This window comes from Necator americanus, chromosome X (genome assembly GCF_031761385.1).
Source record: "Necator americanus strain Aroian chromosome X, whole genome shotgun sequence".
Classification (NCBI taxonomy): Eukaryota; Metazoa; Nematoda; class Chromadorea; order Rhabditida; family Ancylostomatidae; genus Necator; species Necator americanus.
The window spans coordinates 8971877-8993388 of NC_087376.1; the positions used below are offsets into that span (position 1 = coordinate 8971877).

Below are 21512 nucleotides of genomic sequence, written 5' to 3' on the forward strand. Positions count from 1 at the left end.
GTTCGGCTCTATTCAACCCTACATTCTCCTACAAATACTAAACTTCTGAATTACTGTATTTTAGTGCTAAGATATACGGGTTATCAATGTTACTTGCCGTTTATTATCTATAAATGTAGTTATTTGAGTGTTTGTAATATCGTGCAATTATATTAGAAACTTATTTTGACTAAGAAAAAATATCTGATGATCTTCACACAAACATTATAAATTTTTATTTTCATTGAAAAGCTGAAAGAAAATATCGCTACCTTTGCTCTGATCAAAGAAGTTTAACTTTTTTGCTGTGTTTGAGAAATCCATGAACAAAAGTGGATTTTGACATGTTAAAGGTATTTAAAAAACAAATGTCAGCTGATTCATGCAATCGATATCTAAATACAGCAATATTTTAAATGGTACATGTTTTTTCGGTCTCGGTTTATCGCTTCATATTCCATTCTCCGACCACTACATCGAATCGCTTGCTCTATTTATTTTCTGCTAGCGTAAATGATTCCTTTCGGTCAGTTCGCTTAACGTACCGTCGCAAAAGCGATGTTCTCAGTCCTAATAGTCAGTCAGAAATTTCCGAAGTGAAACGGAAGAAGGCACGACAAAGTGTATGTGATTGGGATTTATGACCTATTCTCAATGGAATCCATGTGGTTATGCAGTCTTCTCTAAACAGGATGGAATTTACTGCGATGTTGTGATTGTTTGTGACTTAATCAACATTATCTACATTCTTAAACATTTATCCTGAAAAGGATGAAATGTATGAGTCATTACGCGATCTCATGAAGATCCTTCGTTGTCCTTTTGTATCTTCATATCCTCACTGCTCGATTCGGATTTACGTCGGGGAAAGATCTGGGTAAAACAAGTGTAGGCTCATAAATGGAAATACAAAAAAAAGGATCCTTGTATGTATGCAAACATACGTACCTTTCTATTGAGATCAGGACGAATATTCACTTCTCTTTCAAGCCAGTCAAATAGACGGGGCATTAGTTTACCATTCGGCATTTCCTTCATGCACTTTGTTAGTTTGTAAACGTACAAAGAAATTAGAACAACTTTGTTCTTTTGGATGGTAAAACCTCTTTTTTTTTTGAATTTCTAATTACTTGTAGAATCCAGTGAATCACCAACAAAGTACGCATCTATCATCTCTCTTATGATACCGTCCTCAATCAAGTTAACCTTAAATTTATTAAGAACAAGTTATTTGATTTAAGATCGGTTTTTGATAGGAACATTGGAAGATGATAAAAACCTCCTTTTATTCTTGCAAAAGAAACCTGTTGCAAAATGTAATTATTACAATTTTTGTCAACCATCCAAACTGAAGCGTTTAGGGGAATTTTCAGTACTGGACCCAGACGGATCAGGAGCAATGGAGTGACCTGACAAACAACTTTCTACACCCTTGTCGAAGGAAGACTTTGTACTCGCAAGGGTGACGAACGTCCCTTCACTTCTCTTCATTTCTTCATTTGTACAGGTGTGAGGAATTGTTTCGCCACGTAATCTAATCACTGAGGTGCTCTCGAATTATTTGATTTCTGGGTTTGTTGGAGGTGTTCGCTATTTTGTTCTGATATTTCCAAGTTATTTTTCAGGTCCTCTCTACTATTGCACTCAACTAAACGTCAAAAATTTCTCCGTTCATTTTCTCGTGGTACCGAGTACACGTATTTTACCTTTGTGTTTCTTCTTGGAAAGAATTTACGAAACGAATAAACATATGTAGGAATAAACATGTAGACAAAGGAGGTACCGCTGTAGAACCTTTCAAAGGATTTCTCAGCGATAAAATCCTTATCTATGCACCAAAGGTTACTCGTAACAGTTAAGAAGTAGTTGTGGTGGTGCTCAGAACATGAAAAATCAGTTCGTGTATGAAAACAATAGAGCAGAACAATTGAATAAAGGTACCTAAACTAGACCTTTTGAGGATGTAATGGGCAAGGTATAGTAGTACTGTAGCAATTATGTAATTAAAAATAATTCTGAAGTGTTGAGCTTTCTGAAGTGTGTTGAAATAAGTGTTGAGCTCAAAATTTTTAGCCGTACCAAGTTGAGCAGTTTAAAAATCAAGGTTGAGGCTAGGGTTTGAGGATTTAAAGCGCTCAATTGTCCTAAAATCGTTTCATCACCAAGCATTAAATGTAGATAAAAACAGAGGCTCCATAGAATTTTAATGTTTTCATTTTAGCAGGATTTTCTTGATAGCACAAACCTGGAGGGTCTGTTCCACTTGTCCGTTACCTAGGTAATCATCACACATCAAGTTCTGAAGCATCTGTTAAACTGGGGACGTACCCATTACAGTATTACCCATTGCTTATGAACTTCTGAACAGTCTTGAAAACAAACCGTAACCACAAATTTAACGTATATGATGCTGAGAAAAATGAGTTCATTTGAAAAATCGAATTCGTCTGGATCTAGTTCACTACCGGTTTTATTCGGTTTGAAAGGAGAAAACAATGAGTCTTCAGTTTGCGTTCTTCTCATCTAACTTGTGATTAGAACACAACCTACAAACATCTCCCAAATCCAGTCCCTACGATTAAATCGTTATTGAAGGTTTTCCAAAATGAGTTTGTAGGAAAGCCAATAGGAAGAGCTAAAAATGTTGCTCTTGAATTTGATAAAACATCTTCAATTTTGAGGAAAGTAAGCGCAGCTGCTTCCCCTTTTCGACTCCAAGCACACTTTTCATAGCAGAGGGCAGCTCTCGCATGTAAACGTAATTCACCCATCTAGAGCTGGTTTATGTAGCAACATCGATTTTTTGAAGTATAATCACACAGAACTGCTCATATGGACGCAACAAGTGTCCTCAAGTATTTATTTTGACCATCCCAAAGACCTTGTACCTTTTGGAACCATTAAACGCAGCACACCACGGGACTGATGATGTTGAGCTCGCGTACGTGGAACGTTGTTAGGTCCCTTGCTAGAAAACTCGATCGACAAGGCAGCCATTTTTCTGGGCAATTAAACGGAACTGACGGCGCTCACACACGGAATCTATACTTTTAACCCTGTCTTTTCATGACGCGATTTCAATATCGTGAATTTCGTGGTGTGTTTTAATTTGCAGGAAATGTGATCGCAGGAATATGCTTCCATTTACAGGTATGTATGTAAGAGAACTCTTTTTTCCTAAAATTCTCGTAATTTTCCCGTATGTTAACTGAAGTAAAAGTTCTGAGCGTTCTTTTATTCCCTTTACTTCGACGACGAAATAAGCACTGTTAGGACTAATCGATTAAGATAAATATGCACCTTTTTGTTCGATAACTTTTGTTCATTTTGATGACAATTTCGTAATTCCGCAATTGAAGGGTTCCTCGTCTTGCAAAAAACGTGACCACCTCATTTTCAGAAGCCTCTCTTGACGCCAGTTTTGTACCATCAACAAAATTTTAGAAATGCTTGAAAAGGTGATAGCCGGTTGTTGCCAGGTCTAGACTACATGACGGGTGCGGTAGAACCACCCATCCAAGCTCTCGGAGCTTCTTACGCGACGTTAAAGATGTGTGCGTTATCTTCAAGCTTCGAGTTTCTTCTTGAGATCAGCCTTAAACAAATGATTCCAAAATGGTTTTCCGGCTAATCTTCAGTTCCTAAGCAATAGGATATGTGCTCAAATGCGGTTCGACTTGACGATTGTCAAGATTTTATCGACATATTCTAAGGCTGGCTTATGAGAGCGTGCTTCATCCTTGACGTCCATAATACCGGAATGGAATCCTTGAAGCCACCGTTTCTTGTTGCATTGTATACTGTTTCAGATCCATAAACAGTACAAGTTTTTTTTTGGCCACTTGCTCCACTTTTTCACCTTAGTCGTAGCGGTATTCGAAAGGTATCAAATCTTCTCTTTTTTTACTTCCATTTTGGAAAGTTGCAGCATACGACTGGCTCTATCAAACACAAGACTAACAAAAAAAACTTTTTTGAAGCGTAATGTCACCTTGAAATCGTCGTATAGTATGACCCGATGTGATGTTTACATCGTCAGTTATGGCTCACTAAAGACATCTAGCAAAAACGCTCAGAACGTTTTATATGTCGTTTAAAACCTTACCTCAAGATCGGGATCCCGCAATTCATCAAAAAAAGGATGTGCTAATGCTTCGATTGCATAACTACGTGCGGAAGGATCATAACGAAGTACAGTATTTAAGAGGCTTACAGCTTTGTGGAGACTCTTCCCCTTGAACAGCTGAAATCCAAACAATCATTTCACAAACGTACTAAATAAGTAAGCTTTAGGAGAACTCTTACTTTAGTTAGCGTAACTTTGAAAAACTGACATTTCAGTACATATATTGTTAAATGAGGCGTGTGTATTCTAGATTATTCCGGTTACTCTATGTGTGGTCGCTGCCAAAAATGTTTAGACGGCTGTACGTGCTGAGATACCATGGCCCGTGCTATTCCTCTGTATGATCCACACCCACCCTCCTCTATCTGCTCTTGCCCCAGTTGCATTTATCCGATAGAAGACATTCAGCGACCTACAACTATACAAAAAAATATATCTTAGAAAAGAAAAGCTCACTCTTTCCCACGGTATAGGTTTAACGTTAGGAAATTTGAACTCCTTGTAATTCTGATTCATTGCGAAAATTTCCTCCTTAGAAGGAGAACCAAGAACCTGAAAAAATCCAAACATGACGTTATTACATCCATTGTTGAGATTTTAATATAAATAAATGGAGCAATTGATTAATTATGTAAATTATTTGAATAATTTTATTATATTACTATCATGACATATAATAACGGGCTTATTCTGTCACGTGTGTGTATGTGCATATATATATATATATATATATATATATATATATATATATGCACATACACACACGTGACAGATGCATATATATATATATATATATATCACGAAATTCGAAAAAGGAGAGAGAGGGGTGCGACGGCTCCCGCGGCATCGAAATGGTGCGCAATAACTTGGTGTGCATGTCGCAAGAGATAAATGGTTGCAGTCGCTTCATAGCCGTGGCCACTGGGCGCTTTGCTTTTCACCTTTATGACTCCTCCGCATGTCTATTTCCTTCTTCGTTCGCTTAAGTTAGTAGCATGCGGTTCTCAGAAAGTGGAGACGCGCAAGCAAACGGCTGCTTAAATAGTTGCAAGATGTTTATGCGATGTGACGTGGAACGTTATCTTTATCAGTAGGATGGTTCACGTCATTTTATGCCAAAACATCATTCTTTGATAACTGTTTGGGAAAAACAGGAGGAAAACCCATATTTCGAGTGATACTTTTAAATTTTTTCTATAATATATTGGTAAGGAATGTTTGAAGCTGGAGTTCGAATGTTCTCCAAATGTAGAACTGACGTTCTTAGAAAGAAGGCTACACAAGTCCAATTTCACAGAAAACATCACTAATATTAATTTCCGTTGATCAGTGAAGGTGAGCGAATCAAACACCACAGAAAGTCTGAAATCCGGCTTTAGCCGGACGTTCAGACTTGTTACTTATAAGTAAGAGATTATTATTATTATTATTATTATTATTATTATTATTATTATTATTATTATTATTATTATTATTATTATTACTATTATTATTATTATTATTATTATTATTATTATTATTATTATTACTATTATTATTATTATTATTATTATTATTATTATTATTATTATTATTATTATTATTATTATTATTATTATTACATTAATATGACAATAACCAATAATTTTCTAAAAGATTTAATCTTGTAATATACATAGAGTCTCGGTTATAGTTCTCGTTTCGTTGACAACCGCACTAGGACAAAAGGGCGACCCAACACGGTTGTCGAGGCAGCGGTATGCCATATTGCAGGTAGTAACATTGTCGTCAGTCAAAGTGTCAATTGTTAGCAATATCTTTAATGAATCAAACCATATCGTAGAGACTATTCGGATGATATTATTGTCTGGTATATTTGTCAACTCGCAAAAGGTAAATGTGCCATTTCATTCTACAAAAATAGTGACTCTACGGGTTTTCGTGAACAGTGTGTTGACATTCAGTTCCTGATTTTTTTTCTGTTGCTGCAAGTGTAGAAATACTCTAGATATTGGCTTTGCGTCAAGGTACTGCATTAGCCTAAATTTACAAATAAAATAACACGGTTCAACGTGAAACTCAGTTGAGCTGGGCCGAAGTCTCGCTCGTAAAGACACTATTTCGCGTAAACGTAAATCGCACCCCATTTCATGACGTTTACAGCTATGTAGCTATAAAAGGAGGTGCGGCGAATCCCAAGGCGTCGAGTTGGTGCGCCGGCGTCAGATAGCTATAAAAGCCGGTGCGGCCGGTCCATTAGTGTGAAATTGATGTTCTTTGGTGCAGTAGTGTCACGCAGTAACTTCGTGTGGATGTTGCAAAAGGTAAATGTGACTTTGCAACTGTTTCATATCCTTGGCGACTGACCGTGTTGCGTTTCACCTCTACGACATCTCCGCGCGTCTACTTCTTTGCACGTTTCCCCCATAATGGTAAAGTCACTTCCTCAAAAAGTGGAAACACGCATGCAGGCGGGTAATTAAGTGGTAGCAAGCTGTTCATATGATCTGACGTGGAGCATTATCTTTTATCAGTACAATGATGTCGTCCTTGTCATTTCATGTTAAATCATCATTCTTTGGTAACTGTTAGGGAAAAACACGAGAAAAACCCATACTTAGAGTTATAGTTTCAAATTATTTCTACATTATACTGACATCGAAGGAGTGTTTGAAGCTGAAGTTTGAATATTCTCCAAGTGTAGAAATGACGCGTTTAGAAAGAAAACTAATAAATCTTTCGCCTTTATTTATAATAAAAAAGAGGAAGAAAGCGTTTTTAGATTAACACTAATGTAATTTCAGAGAATAATACACTACTATTAATTTTCATTGAAAGGGGAGCGAAGCGAACAACACAGGAAGACTGAAGTCTGGCTTTAGCAGAACGGACTCAGAGTGGTGACTTACTTACTTAATCGGCGGGCTGATGTCATCGCCTGATGCGATTACCCGCATCTTCGCCGAGGTGTGCCGTCCTTAAACACAGCTCTGCCCAACTTTCTCGATCTTCTGCGAGAGCTTGCACAGAATCAATCCATTCATCGCCATTCCATATTCTGCGAAATCTTACGTCTCGCCTAAACTGCCAATCCAGTCCAACTGCCAGTCCTCAAGTCCTCTTTCACCACCTCAGTCCAGAACTTCAGTTTTCGGCCAGGTGGTTTCTTTCAGCTCGAACCCGGCAAACTCCTCAGAACTCGTTGAACAAGGCGATCTGACGGTCTCTTTAATAAATGACCAAAGTAGCGAAGACGATTTACTTTAGCCACTTTCGATGGCGGTGCAAGATGTTGGTATCTTCCGTGTCATCCGCCGGTATACCACATCAATTTCTGCGTAAAGATCTTCATTTTGGTATTCCCTAGGCCAAAAATAGCCAAGTAGCTGTCTAAGCAGCTTTCGCTCAATCAAGCCTCTCCATAACCGTTGATGGTGCTGCCCAAGTCTCCGATCCGTACATCATGAAGGGGCGAATTGCGGATAGGTAGACTCGCAGCTTGACTTCGCTAGTGATGGGGGCCGACCACAGGCATTTCGTTAAGGAGTTAATTAGTTACTGTTCTTCGCATAATGTCGTCGATGGCGAAATTGAACAGGAAAGGTCCTGCCACTGCCCCTTGTCTTACTCCAGTTACCATTTCAAACGGTGTTGTACATCCGGCTGGTGTTCGAACTGCAGCAGTTGTTCTTTGATTCATGTCATCAAACAAGCGAACGAACTTTCCTGGTACTGCATCGGAGCGCGTTGAGAAGACGGCCTCGGTGAGGAGAGTCGAACGCGGCTTCAAAGTCCAGAAACGCTAGTTGCATTGGCTTCGAATACCGCTGCCAGATTTCGATCACTCTCTTGACGATGAACATCTGGTCATTCGTAGATCGGCCAGGACGAAAGCCAGCTTACTCGTCGCGCGTTGTTTCTTTGCGATGTTTGATGAGTCGATCCAGGATAATGCGCTCCAATACCATGTACACAACACGCTACAAAGAGATTCCTTGATAATTATTAGGGTTCGTGACGGAAAACTTCTTGTGGAGGGGAATTATGATAGCGTGTCTCCACAAATCAGGAATCCTTTCGTGTATCCATATTGAACAGATGATCTTTGTCATCTCACGAATCCCAGACGGAGGAAGATATTCTAGCATTTCTGCGCTAATCCCATCGTCTCAACCAGATTTTCCATCCTTCATTTTTTCAATACAGACCAGGACCTCCGACTCGATCGGTGGCTCCTCGTTAACCGCATACATCGGTCTATGAACGTGTTCGACTTCAAAAGCTGACGGTGCTAGTCGGTTCAGCAAGGTCTTGAAGTGTTCCCTCCAGATTGGAAGGGTTGCTTCACCGACAGCTTCACTGGCAGTGTTGAGGACAGGAGAACATCTTTTCATTTTGCCGCTATACTGTTTTAGTAGAGTATATGCTTTCCGCGGGTTCCTGTCCTCCCACGCCTTCTCAAATTCCATCGCTCTTGACGTCCACTCGTTATCACGGTCTTGTTGCAGTTGACGACGCAGCTTCCTTCTAAGACGCTTTTCCTGGTTGAAGTCACTAGCACTGTGCGCGACACATACAGAATTGTACGTGGATTTTGTTTCAGCAGATGCAAAGGCAAACTTCTCCACGGCAATAGAACCGGGAACGTTTCCCTTGCAGCTTCTTGGATGCACTTTGTGAAATGATCCGCATCGCTAAGTTTCTTTCTGGTCCGTACTTCAGCATGAAGAGACACACACTGGCAGAATTTCGTTCTGCACTCTTCGTCTTTCAGACCTGCCATGTCGATTTTCGGTTGAAGAGGAACTCCTCGATTTCTCTTGTGGAACCGTATCTTGAAGCTGAGAAGAACTGGACGGTGGTCAGAGTCGAACGCGACGTCCCATACAGCTCTAGATTTTCGGATATCTAACTGAGGGATGTTCCTCGCCAGAACGTAGTCGAGCTGAAGCTTAAGAGTCTTCATCTTCCGCTCTTCAGGCTTTAAAAGGGTTGACCTCTGCCACGTGAGCTGATGGCGTCGATGATTCCTCTTAAACGTAGAAGCGATGATAAGGCCCGTCTTTTCGTACAGGTCGTCCAGACGGTCACCGTTGTCCGACGTGCGCTCCGCTGGATAATACCATTTTCTTAGCACATCGGATTGATGTTCGAGTCCCATCTTCGTATTTGCGTCGATTCCGACAATGTGCTGGCTTAGTATTTTAGGCATCAACACATTGAGTTCATCACAGAAGGCGTCCTTACTGTTGTCCTCAGCGGTTTCCGTAGGTGCTTGAGCACTTACGATCCAGAGTTCACGTCCTCTGCGACCCCGCAGTCGTACGAAGACGCATCTAGACGACATTGAGCCAAATTCATTCACCAGGTTGTAGTAATCGTTCCTCACAGCTATCGCGCAGCCACCTACTTTGTTCTCATCAGCATCGCGGCAGTATATGGTGTAATTTTCGATGCTCACGACGGCCCGATCTCTCATGCGTGTTTCCTGCAGTGCAGCAAGAGGCACACAGAGATATCGCAGAATTCTGGATAGAGCGGCTTGCTCGAGTTCACTCGATAGTGTTCGGTAGTTCAGCGTGACGAAACGAATGGTTGTTGCTAAAGATTCCTTGCTCCCTTCAGGCAGTTGACCTTTCAGGTTATGGGCTTTGGCGGTGTGCTGGACGACAGCACCTCTTTGCAATGTATGGGAAGCTTTCGCATATAACTGTGCAGGTTATATAGATCGTACGTTCCCAATGCGTACACTCGAACTCCTGATAGCGTTTAGCAAACTGCAAGCAAACAACAAACAAAAAACAAGCAACTCAGACTGGTCTCTCTCTCTCTATATATATATATATATATATATATATATATATATATATATATATATATATCAGTCTGAACGTACCGGACTCCAGACTTTCACTTCACGCGGTGTTCGATTCGCAGCCTTCACTGATCAACGAAAAGTAATAGTAGTGGCATTTTCTGTGAAATTAGATTTGTATATTTCTAACAACGCTTCCTTACTTTTTTATTTGTCATAAATAAAGACGTAAGATTTCACAGTTTTCTTTCTAATCGCGTCAATTCTACATTTGGAAAATATTCAAACTTTAGCGTCAAACACTCCTTCGATACCGATATAGTATACACATACATACGCACATATACACATATACACATACACACATACACACGTGCTAGACTAAGCCTGTTATTATATAGCTTGATCATGATATATACATACGTATGCGTTATTTGGCGAGTGTAACGCAATCGGCAGGAGGCCACTGTACCCAAACTGTCGATGGTTCGAAATCGCCCTAGCACCAACCAAACCTTTCATCCCTGCGGGGTCGATAAATTGGAACCAGATTTGTCTGGGAGGATTAAAACACGGACTTGGTCATCAGCTGGATCCCTAAAGTCATTGTACAGGCCAATACGCGTTCCAAAAAAAATCTCAACAATTACGAATTGCAGTAAGAACTCGTTGGCATATCCCAAGTGGATTAATACGCCAGAGACTTCGCCCTCTATATATACGTAGAAAATTTAATTCAGGCCCTTTTGATCTTATCTGCAGCCCCAGAAATGCAGATCCTTCAGTGTATGTTGTCGCATTTAGATCTTCGTGTTAAATAATGAAGAAATGAGAACAGTATTACATATGGAAACGTGCTTAGTCAAACTCCTGACGTTATTGTTTTAGTGACACTCCCCAAAATAAAAAAAAAATATGGGGAACATTCGTACAAAAATTCTCTAGCTTTATCAATCTGTGGAACATGAACTTTAATAGCCATTGGGAGAAGTTTTCTAATTTTGGAAAATCTTGAAATTCTAGTAAATTTCGTTTTGCTTTCTCTTTAAGATTGCTAGCAGATTTCGATAATTTTCTGGTGATTTTTTATAAGATAAACTACATACTCGCTTCATTCGGCTGCCTTTCTATTCGCAAAACGAACATTTTTATGAGTAAATTTAAACAATAAATGGTAAAAATGAAGACACCTTCATGATTTCAACTAATTGATCAACGGCTGAGTCTCCAGGGAAAAGTGGTTTTCCGAGAAGTAGCTCCGCCATTACTGTTCCTGCGGACCATACATCTATAAGTGAGAAAAAATGATTTTATTTCCGTATATTTTAGCTGCTTGGAGGTAAGAGATGCACATTGTGGCATGAAAATACGCAAGATGAATTTGAGAGTCTCACCAACCTATTTTTGTAGTGTACGAAACTGCTCCAAATATAAGTTCGGGTGCGCGATAGTACCTATAAGAAGTAGGTTTTAAGAATAAAACGAATGGTTGTGATACTGATACTGAGCTTAATTGAATTACTTCAGGACACAGGCTGTATTTTTTAACTACCCATAAAAAAATGTAGCTAGATTATGATTATGATGAAGGAAGCCGTATTATACAATTTCTTGCAGCTATCTGTATCAACTAATATCACAATACGACGTGAGACCTGGTGCAGCTGCGTAATTGGCTGCGCTAGAGACGGAGTGGTGCAGCGATTGCGGACCATTGTTATCTCCACGTGGACTAAAAAGCAAGCAAATGTTGCATATCTATCGTAACCGTTAGCTCCACAGTGCCTTCCAGCACAGCCACTTACGCAAATACGCCAAACTTCGGATCATGTAGATCCGTCTACACCACCAGTACGAAATGCGGCAATCATCAGCGACAAACTGTTTCACTGTCGCTGTTGGGATCTCTCCAGGAACAGATAAGGATAGGGGTAAATTCCATGAATATGGGACTGATTACGTCAATCCAATTATGCCTGATAATCCAGAAAAAGGAGTGAGAAACAGCCTTGGTTGCACATGTCCGTCCTACGGTGCAACCTGTTGCGCGATAAAACGAGAGCAATTTCATCATCATCCAACGCTCGCAATCCAATTAATATAACTCACAAAAGTGCTCAGAAACCTCCGAACCTGCGCAATCGAAGACACGCTGTGGGTTGCCATCGCGGGATAGAGCGTGATGACACTCACATTCGTGAGCTATACACTTAGCTCTATCTATTCGAATGTCGAATATGTCGAATAGTTGCAATTTTCTTCTTGCAAACGACGCAACAATAGTGGATGCCAGTAGGACATTATTAGGTGACTTCTAATCAACGGTATGCAGGGATGCTTACTGCGAAGTTCTTGGGAACTCAAACAATACTCAAATGTAGGGTATCACGATTTCGACGTGGTGCGAAAACTAAAGAAAAAAACAATTAGAAAGTGCAGCAGGAATTACTATGCAAAACTTGTGGTTTCTTTTCTTCGGTTGTAATGCGAAAGGTGAACAGAAACGAAAAGTCGAAAAAATATGCTGCATTATGAGAAGGAATATGTAAGGATATTAGATGTACAGCAGTTTCACGAACGAGGAGGAAGGAATGGAAGTAAAGAAAACTTGGGAAAGAGGGGAAAGCTATACACTAACTAACACGCACTAGAACGGTAGCTAACGGTTGAATAAAACTTTTTTCTTCTATTTCTCAAAGGAGAAAAAACCAAATAAAAGCTTCAGTGTTATACTATTCAGTGAGAAATATCGTCATATACGATTACAAAATTGCTTTCGATTGCAAAATTAGTAAAAGGAAAAGGATAAAAATCTAAAACATCACTTAATGTATTTCTACTACTTAAGATATTTTAATTAATTTATCACTTATATTTATGAATTTTGTGTCGAAAAAGGTGTGGTCATGGTAACCAGCAGTAGTCGGTAACAGTCCCAACTAGTCTCTTCTTTTTTGTATTGCTTCCGACTCCTTTCCCTTCTTTCAGAAATCTGAAGCGTCTCTCCAATATAGAAAAAAGCTAAACACGCATTTTTGAATGCTTGCATAGTCAACTCTCCGTTATGCAACAAGACGTCATACGTAGGCATTAAAAATTGACCCTGTTTTCTATTTTTCATTCATTCGGGCATTTTGCACCTTTACCGGAATAATTTTTCTTCGGTTAAACGAAAATATAATTGTAGAAAATTAATGTGTTTGAAAAAAAAACCGTTCAGTAAGTTCTCAGAAATAAAATGTACTCGCATGTTAGAAAACTTGAAAACAAGTACCTTGAACAAATGTACGAGACATTGGTGTCTTCGCTATTTATCACCTTTGCAGAGCCAAAGTCACAAATGCGAAGAGTTCCCCGTTCCGGATTCACAAGTAGATTGTGCGGTTTGACATCACGATGGCAAATATTTAAACTACCCATGAAAGCTAATCCACGGAATAGTTGGAACATGTACAGCTAAAAAAATGCGGAAGACTTACTCTCAATTTGTTAGTATCCTCTAACGGATTACATGGCATCGATATATGAATCCTATATGCTTATTTCATGTGAGAATTGTCATTCGAGAACAAACCTTAATAGTGAATAAATCCAGAACATGTCCAGTTTGTGCATAGCTTTTTATGATTTGATGAAGAGTTTTTGGAAAAAATTCCAGTACCAAATACAAATATTCCTCATTCTGAAACAAGGAGTTTTGATCACCATCGCTTAGTTTACGGGAATATGCGTAATAATCACGAACAGTGTTATCTGCAGAGTAGTAATAGTACATCAACCGTACAATATTAGGATGTTCAAGTCGTCGCATTATTTGTAATTCTCTATTCTGAAACCAACATCAGTGATGTAACTGAGCGCACAGACAGTTTAACATACCTTAAATCTCTTATCCTGGTAGACTTTTTTAATGGCAACATTTTCATTGGAATCATACAACTTCGCTGAGTAAACCATTCCAAAACTTCCTGATCCAATTACCTAAGTATTGTGGAATATATCCTTCTGCTATTTAAGATTAAACATACTTAAACACAAAACATGCATAATAAACATACTTGTTTTTCTATAATAATGATTAAAGTATTATCAAAAATATTTGTAGCTTGGTCAAAAAGACATGAAGCACAGTGCAGTTGCACGAGCGGTCGCACTGGAGCAACGCAGTCTTGAATTTGGCAAACTTCCAACCAGACCGCTCGCAGACGACCTGCGAGCGGTCTTGTTGGCGGTTTGCCAAATTTTGCCAAGTGACGTCGTCCGGAACTGGCCGCAATTTTTTGGTTATTTTCATTCTTTTTGCTTTTCTCTCTGATTTTTTCGTCTTTCAAGTTTCTTTTTCCGTATTTTTGCTATGTTCGCTGTATTTGCTTTTGCTATAGAGATCTATATTGTATCTGTGTGGTTCTTAAGTTGATATTAGTTGTACTGCTTTTGTTCATGTTTTACTTTTGAAATTCCAATCCATTTACATACGGTTCACACGGAAAAAGCACAAAGAAAAGTGGCTGTCCTTCCACAACGCGGAAATACAGTGGTCCAACGGTGAGTGGAAGATATGATGGTTTTGAAAACCCAGTAGTAAAAACATATTAGTCCACTTCTTTCCGCTCATCTTTGAAAAACCAAGAAGTCAGTCATTGGGAACATCTTTAGGACAGCCATAAGGGTGATATTTGATGTCCAGGAGCGGATCAATTCGGTTCACCTAGCCACAGCGGATAGCAACTTCTAATGATTACATTGTTAATGCACCGCAGAGGCCAAGTTTTATTGCCGTCATGCCAGAGTGGATGACTCGAAAAGGATCAATTTCTGGTTACCTTTCATAACCGACGACCTGAGTAAGGCGATCTGGGCCAGTCTGGTTAGGTGTGGCCTCGATGACCAAGTGACAGCTGTGGAAGTACCTACCTCAAATCTCAAGAAGCAGCTAATCCGAAGCAGAATGTACGATCGCATTTGCCTAACTCCAAACTCCTTAATATGCCCATTCGGTACGGCAGGCTACTGCATGGTTTCTCGTGTAGTTTATCGTGCATCGGAGATGGTGCGGTTTTCAGGTGGAGTATGCGTATACGGGGTCGTAGATTATGGGGGGTAGTTCCGCTCATCTCTCCCTGAATCACTGCAAGCAGCCGGCTCCTGAATGTCTGTTTTGTACGATGCCTTCTATTGCAGCACGCCATCTCTGCACGCATAGCGTCCCTTACTGCCTATCGGGCACTCCGAATTGATTTTCGTCTCCATAATCTAAGACCCCGTATACGGATACCCCACCTGAAATCCGTACAACCCCAGATTCGTTGTATGCTGCCTTTAATATCGTACAAAACATGTGGCGAGCAATATATTGCCGAAACAGGGCGACCTCTTTGTGTTTGTATTAAAGAACATTTAGATGGGATGAAAGATTTGAACGCAACGACCCCGCTCGTAGCTCATCGCTGACAATGTCATGAAAATGCTCCTTTCTGCATGGCTGCCTCGACTCTATCATGCGAACCCTTGTGGCTCGCAGAACTTTGGAGGTTTTTCAGAAAAACGCTAAAATTCCAAAAGTGAATAGAAAGGAAGAGTGTATAGCCATGACCAACGAGCTGGCTCTGTATCATGACTTTTGCGGGATTACCTGACCAGCCTCATTATCAAAAAAGGGTGGTTCGGTGACGCCTCCAGCCCAAAATCCGCATCAAGGAGTGACACGTTGTGGATGCTGTTCCATTCATAACCTTATCCTGTTTATTTTATGTTCCAGTAAAATACACAAAAGAAGAACAAACTGTTTTCCATTCAACTGAAATCTTGCGTAAATTTTGGGATAGCTTACATAACGACAAGTGAAAGCATAGAAATCTCGGGACGGAATGTTGGAAATGATGATTACATAACCATTGGAGTGGACAGAACTGATCCCATCAAGATGGGCACCTTCAAGGGCCTAAGCTCCGTGAATGTACCCGATAGGAGCCTCGGATGTCTGTGTGAGACTTGTTTCATTGTTGTCTTGCTGAAAAGGCGATCGAGAACTGGAGCGCTTGCGACAAGAAAATGACCGACAGTCTTAAAGGTACCCAGAACCATCGTCCAACCTGTCATGTTTTTCGGCACAGAGTTATCACAGGAGCAGAAACCCTTCTCAACGTCGTGAGAATGAAGAAGTTACTTTAGACGAGTAGATCATACAAATCAAAACTGGCGGGGAGTGCTGGAGCGACGGATAAGCTCGCCTTCGACGCTCGCGCTAGCAACAACTGTAAAGAACACTACCAGTAACATCGTTCTCAGTCTCTATGTATTTGGCAAGCCGCCAAAAGAACATCCGGAACAACTTTGGCTACACATCATACATAAGATTAACTGATACCCATTGTTAACGAAAGTCCGTATAAAAATGTGCAACTAAAGGCTAAGGCAACGATTAAGCAAGAAAAAACTGAGTTTGCAAAAATCTCGAAATCTGGAGAACGAAAAGCTTGCTGAAAAAGAAAAACATTGTTACTGCGCAGAGCGAACCGGAAATATCTCTTATACACCTGTGTTCACCAGCAAAAAACAAACCATAGACTCTCAAAGTAAATGCACAAAATCAATTGTTCTTCCTCCCGGAACAAGGTTTCTGAGTTTTATTGCGCCTTGGTCTTGTAACATTTATGTTTAATGATAGACTTAAAAGGAACTTGTCACGAAATTGCAGATGTTGCGATCTCTAGGCAACTACATAGTGTTTAGATGTAGTCCTCGAATACAAGTGCCATCATGTTCAATTTCCCGTAGTAGTCTAGAAGAAGGCCTCCGAAGCAGACTTGGTTGCACCAGCGTCACCGATGCACTTTATTACAACTGATAAAATAATGGGAGTTCGCAGCCCGTTAATGATCGTGCAGGTGGAACGACCTCGGTTGCTTGTTTAAATAGTACTAGTTGGGTTGCGGACGTTGAACGTCGGATTGACCGGTTTTATCGAGCAACAAGTCGCGTTATAGGAGCACGTATGCCACCAACGCAGTTCACCATGTTTTTTTTTCAACTGGGTGATTATTGAACGGAATTGATCGTGATCACCCTTATGGTCTGAATAATACCCTCACCGCTATCCTTATGAGGAAAGATACCAAACCGTCTACTTCGTGATCATCTGTATCACACATGCTTCCGTTCTTATTTGCTTTAGCGGCGCTAGTAATACTTTTATTTGTTAAGACCCTGGACCGAGATTGTCCAGCGCCTTCTCTTTCTGAGGTACTCGAAGAGCACCACTTTTTATTGAAGGAATTCATGAAGATCGCTGACCATCGTGTCGGCACATAACGTGTGCGGTTTACCTCACTTTACCTCCCTTGTTACCAAACCGTCTACTTCGTGATCACTTTTTATTAAAGGATATGCGGCAGTGTCTCTGATCTCCGATCGTGACGTAAGACTGAACATCGAATCCCGTCCACCACTTACGTGAAACGGGATACTCTTACGATTGCGCGTTCAATGACGCTCATCGCCTTCCTCCTTTACTTGCGCAACGCCTAGGTTTCCGAATCGTAGGTCGGAAATGGAAAAAGGGTGGAGTTGAATGGATGAGCACGGATCCAAATGTCCTCGTACTTTTTTACTACATCCTCTATGCTCTTATTTTATTCCCAATCCGCTCGTTTCTTTCTGCTCAACTCTTTGGTCATCCCTCATGTTTATTTCCCAGCCTAGGTATACATAGCTGGAGCATTCCGGGCAATCTGGACATGGTCTTGTCCAGATTCAACTACATACCGATTTTTTTTCACACTTTTCATCAATCACCATTTTTTTATCGACTAACATTAGTTCCCTCCACAACGGTTTACCGCCTCATAATGGCGTGGAGACGACTCTAGGCGTCGAACTGCAATGCACAGCGGAGGTTCGTCCTCCGGCAGGGTCTCCCAAGCTGAGGATTTCGACACATCCGAAATTCCGACTTCTCGGAACCAGAAGCCTAGCTAAGAGTAGACCACTGCTAAGATTCACTACCGTCTTGGCAAAATGTCGCAAAGTGGCTACGTGATCCGTATAGGTTGGGCGACGACCTGTGGTGAAAGCTAAGCTCGCCGTGGCACGGCTGCTTAGTTTGGGGAAAAATATGTTTGTCATTCCAACATATTCACTACCTCAGTAGACTGCACACTGGGCCTTGGCGACCGGTGAGAGGCGGTCAAATATCAGATTGCTCAGAATGTCTTTGATTCTAGTACAAGGCGACGCACGCACGACTTGCCATGGAAGCTGTCTCAGCCTGTGCACTTACTACGCGAGAACAGTGTCCACAGACGTTGACCTGCATGCCCTTCTCGGAGCTGCAGAGCGTATCAAATTTCACGTGATTGCTCTGCAGGAGACCAAGTGCAGAAGGAGCGACGTACGACAGATGAACGACGGTACACGCGTCAGAGAAGGTTCCGTTGCGAAGTGTAGGCGATGTTGGTTTTGTTGTGCACCCATCTGTCGTCCATCTTGTCGATTCTCACGAGATTCTGTCACCTCGTCTAGCCAATCTTAGCCACCGCCCTCTGCGTCAAAAGCGCATCACTATCATCAACTGCTACTTGCCAATATCAGCAGCTGATAAATCCGATTTGGACGCGTTTTACGAGGAGCTGGAGGAAGTAGTCCGCAGAGAAGTCCTTCTACAAATTCGTTGTCGGAGTCTTCAACGCAGAACTAGAAATGGCTACAAAAGAGGAAGACAAGATCGGAAGATTTGGACTAGGGAACCGAAATAAAAATGGCAATCGTCTCGCCGGGCTGTTGTCGCCTCCATCATGGGAACTCTCTTCTCATGAAGAAAGATCATCGTCGGTGGTCATGGGAATAGCCCAATGGCGCGACTCGTGCGGAGCTCGACCACATACTCACCAACCGGAGGTGGTGTCTACTTGAGGTCTCAGTAGTACCATCCTTTTGTATTGGTTCTGATCATCGTCTCCTTCGTGCGAAAATACGACTTAGCCACACAACGGAAAAGAACATCTGCTATCGGCAACGAAGGAGAAAAGAAGTCGTCTACGACTGCCTATTAGAGGATTCCTTGCCCCAAGGTGACTGGCACATCGAGGAGGACCTAAACGTAGACTACGAGATTCTGCTCGGAGGATTACGAGCCTGTGCTGAACGTACCTCGAAGCCGCGCACGACAAACTTGGATCGAATTTCGAAGACCACCAAGGAATTTTTGGAACGAAGAAGGACTTGGAGGCTAGATCCAAATACATCGCACATTGAGCGGTTAGTAGCAAACACTAGCTGCAGAAAAGCGTTGCAGGAGGATATTTCGAAATATAGGCACAAGAAGATTATCGAAGCAACACAAAGGAGAACGAGACTATAGATGTGCCGCAGAGACCTCCGCGACTACAATATTCCGATAGCAGCCCTGCTGAGCGAAGACGGTGATGGAAATAATTACGGAGAGGTTCTACTCAAACCTTTTCCGTTCATTAACTCCTGTATCAAGCCTGATCATCCCCACTGGTGAAGCCCCACCACAGATTCTCCCTTCGGAAGTACGAGTCGCTATCAAGAGCATGAAACCTGGCACAGCCCCCAGACCTGATTTTACATCAGCAGACTTTCTTCGGGCTGGTGGCCATCCACGTCATGTGATCTTAGCAGCGCACATGACATCCTACCTTCAAAAAGAAAGTATCCCAGACCAGTGGAAAACCTCACGAATAGTTCTTATCCATAAGAAAGATGACCGAGAGGACCTTCGGAACTACCGTCCGATATGCTTGCTGAGCGTGTTATACAAAGTTTTCACCGAGATCATCCTCATGCGCATATCCAGGACACTGGATGAAGCCCAGCCTCAAGAACGATCTGGATTCCGTCAGGAGTTCGGCTGCTTGGACCACATCTAGACAGTGTCGAAGGTCATAGAGGTTTGCCGGGAATACCGCCTGCCCCTTGTTCTAACCTTCGTCGACCGTAGGAAAACCTTCGATAGCATAGAAACGAATGCAATACTGTAAGCGCTGGTCGATCAAGGTGTGAACGTCTCGTATGTGACGACATTAGCCAATTGCTACGATCAATGCACCACTAAGATACAGCTTTTCCACCGCCCCCTCACCGTACCCATTGAAAAGGGGCTATGACAAGGCGACAATATATCGCCGAAGCTGTTCACGGCTGCATTGCAATGAATAATGAAATCAATACCCTGGGAAGAAAGGGACATACGTGTTGACGAAAGATTTCTCTCGAGTCTTCGTTTCGCGGAGCTGGGGACCAACTGACGGATCAAGATCTTCGTGCCCGTCTGTTCGACTCGACAGTTCTTCCAGCGCTCTTTTACGCAGCGGAGATGTGGGCAGACACAGCTGCCACGTCAAGAAAGCTTCTTGCTACCCCCAGAGCCGTTGAGAGATGTCTTTTGAAGTCTAACCGGCGCACACAACACTTAGCCGGTCTTCGTAGCTCCGATTTAAGAGGAATGTCCCGTCTTCGCGATCCAGCGGAATATATATATATATATATATATCGAAAGCAAAGCATAGATGGCTGTGATTTTAAAACTCCTCGCTCCCCTCTTGCATTCGTGAAGATGTTCTAGAGGTCAATCATATTAACATCCGATGTTGTTGTGACTAGCAAATCGAAGAGGGCCCTGTCGTTGATGGTCCTGTAACTTCGCTTTCTAAACGTTGCCGCATTCTCTTCTTTGAAGGAAGATCCTCCTTGAGGGAGGCGATGGTCTGATCTCGTACAAAACATTGGTACAACAGCGACATCCGTCATTCAAAACCTTTTCTGACTATGATCTAGTCAATTTTGATATGGTGCCATCCCCAAGGTGACTCCCACGTCAAGAGGAGAATCACTGGGTGGCGTCGTCTTATCATGATCAGGCCGATGACGTCTTAATATTTAATATTCTTAGATGGCATCCTCAAATCTTCAGTGGCCGTCTTCAATATAGGTGTACGTAGAAATCGCCATTCTAGTCCTTTTCTATTCTCGCGGGTTGGATGTCTTTTACAATCCTGTCCTTCTTGACGCTGCCGTACCATATATGCGGTCAGCATTCTATCCGGCACCTGGGGACGCGCCACGTAGCCTTTGTGGCTATTCGGATGTGATCCGTCTTGTGAAGGAGGAGCAATTTTGTGATAAGCTGCCTTTAATCTACGCAAGGAGTCGATGTCCGTGAAAAACTGTTTGAGTACGACTTTTTATGTGGAAAGAGATGTTTTACATGTTTCTGTTTTTTTTTTCTTTTTTCCTTCAATGTGATTTCTCTGAAGATTAGAAAGATCCGTCTATTCTGGCGACTGTCTACGGAAACCGTTATTTTCCGCATCCTTTGATTGGCGAATTTGGATAAGAATAGTTTTTCAGTGGGGAGAAAGTATTTGTTAGCTGCAAATTGAAACAGCAAGCATTATCAGAGGAGTACTCTAACAGAAAAAAAACTTACCTTAGTGTCAATATAGCGAATTTCAATATCTTTGTTGGAGTTGGAATAACCTGGTTTCACCTTGACACACGTGACATTTTTTGCAGAGTTTTTTCCTGGCGGTTTCGTAGACATGACTTATAAGAAATTGTTCGATATGCAGCAATATGTGTGAAATTCTCTGA

General features: G+C 41.5%; 3 protein-coding genes across 5 annotated transcripts; 2 read left to right on the forward strand and 1 right to left on the reverse strand.

Moving 5' to 3' along the window:
- Positions 1-777: 777 nt before the first annotated feature.
- RB195_021936 (uncharacterized protein) lies at positions 778-21462 on the reverse strand (the record flags this gene model as incomplete). Of its 3 annotated transcripts, XM_064208883.1 has the most annotated exons (13): positions 778-852; positions 928-1011; positions 4085-4222; positions 4562-4657; positions 8293-8611; positions 8662-9746; positions 11090-11187; positions 11298-11353; positions 13174-13355; positions 13474-13581; positions 13645-13728; positions 13779-13880; positions 21349-21462. In XM_064208883.1, 13 exons carry the CDS (start codon positions 21460-21462, stop codon positions 778-780), a joined length of 2541 nt encoding a protein of 846 aa, XP_064064764.1. The 3 variants fall into 3 exon arrangements, with proteins under 3 accessions (XP_064064764.1, XP_064064765.1, XP_064064767.1); XM_064208885.1 differs by lacking the exons at positions 778-852; positions 928-1011; positions 4085-4222; positions 4562-4657; positions 21349-21462 and having other exon boundaries at positions 8254-8611; positions 13779-13856; XM_064208884.1 differs by lacking the exons at positions 8293-8611; positions 8662-9746; positions 11090-11187; ... (4 more) ...; positions 13779-13880; positions 21349-21462 and having other exon boundaries at positions 4562-4621.
- On the forward strand, positions 5320-5711 carry RB195_021937 (uncharacterized protein; the record flags this gene model as incomplete). The annotated part of the gene is made up of 2 exons (XM_064208886.1): positions 5320-5353; positions 5485-5711. 2 exons carry the CDS (start codon positions 5320-5322, stop codon positions 5709-5711), a joined length of 261 nt encoding a protein of 86 aa, XP_064064766.1.
- Positions 18597-19789, forward strand: RB195_021938 (uncharacterized protein; the record flags this gene model as incomplete). The annotated part of the gene is made up of 4 exons (XM_064208887.1): positions 18597-18728; positions 18811-19154; positions 19232-19318; positions 19384-19789. 4 exons carry the CDS (start codon positions 18597-18599, stop codon positions 19787-19789), a joined length of 969 nt encoding a protein of 322 aa, XP_064064768.1.
- Positions 21463-21512: the final 50 nt, after the last annotated feature.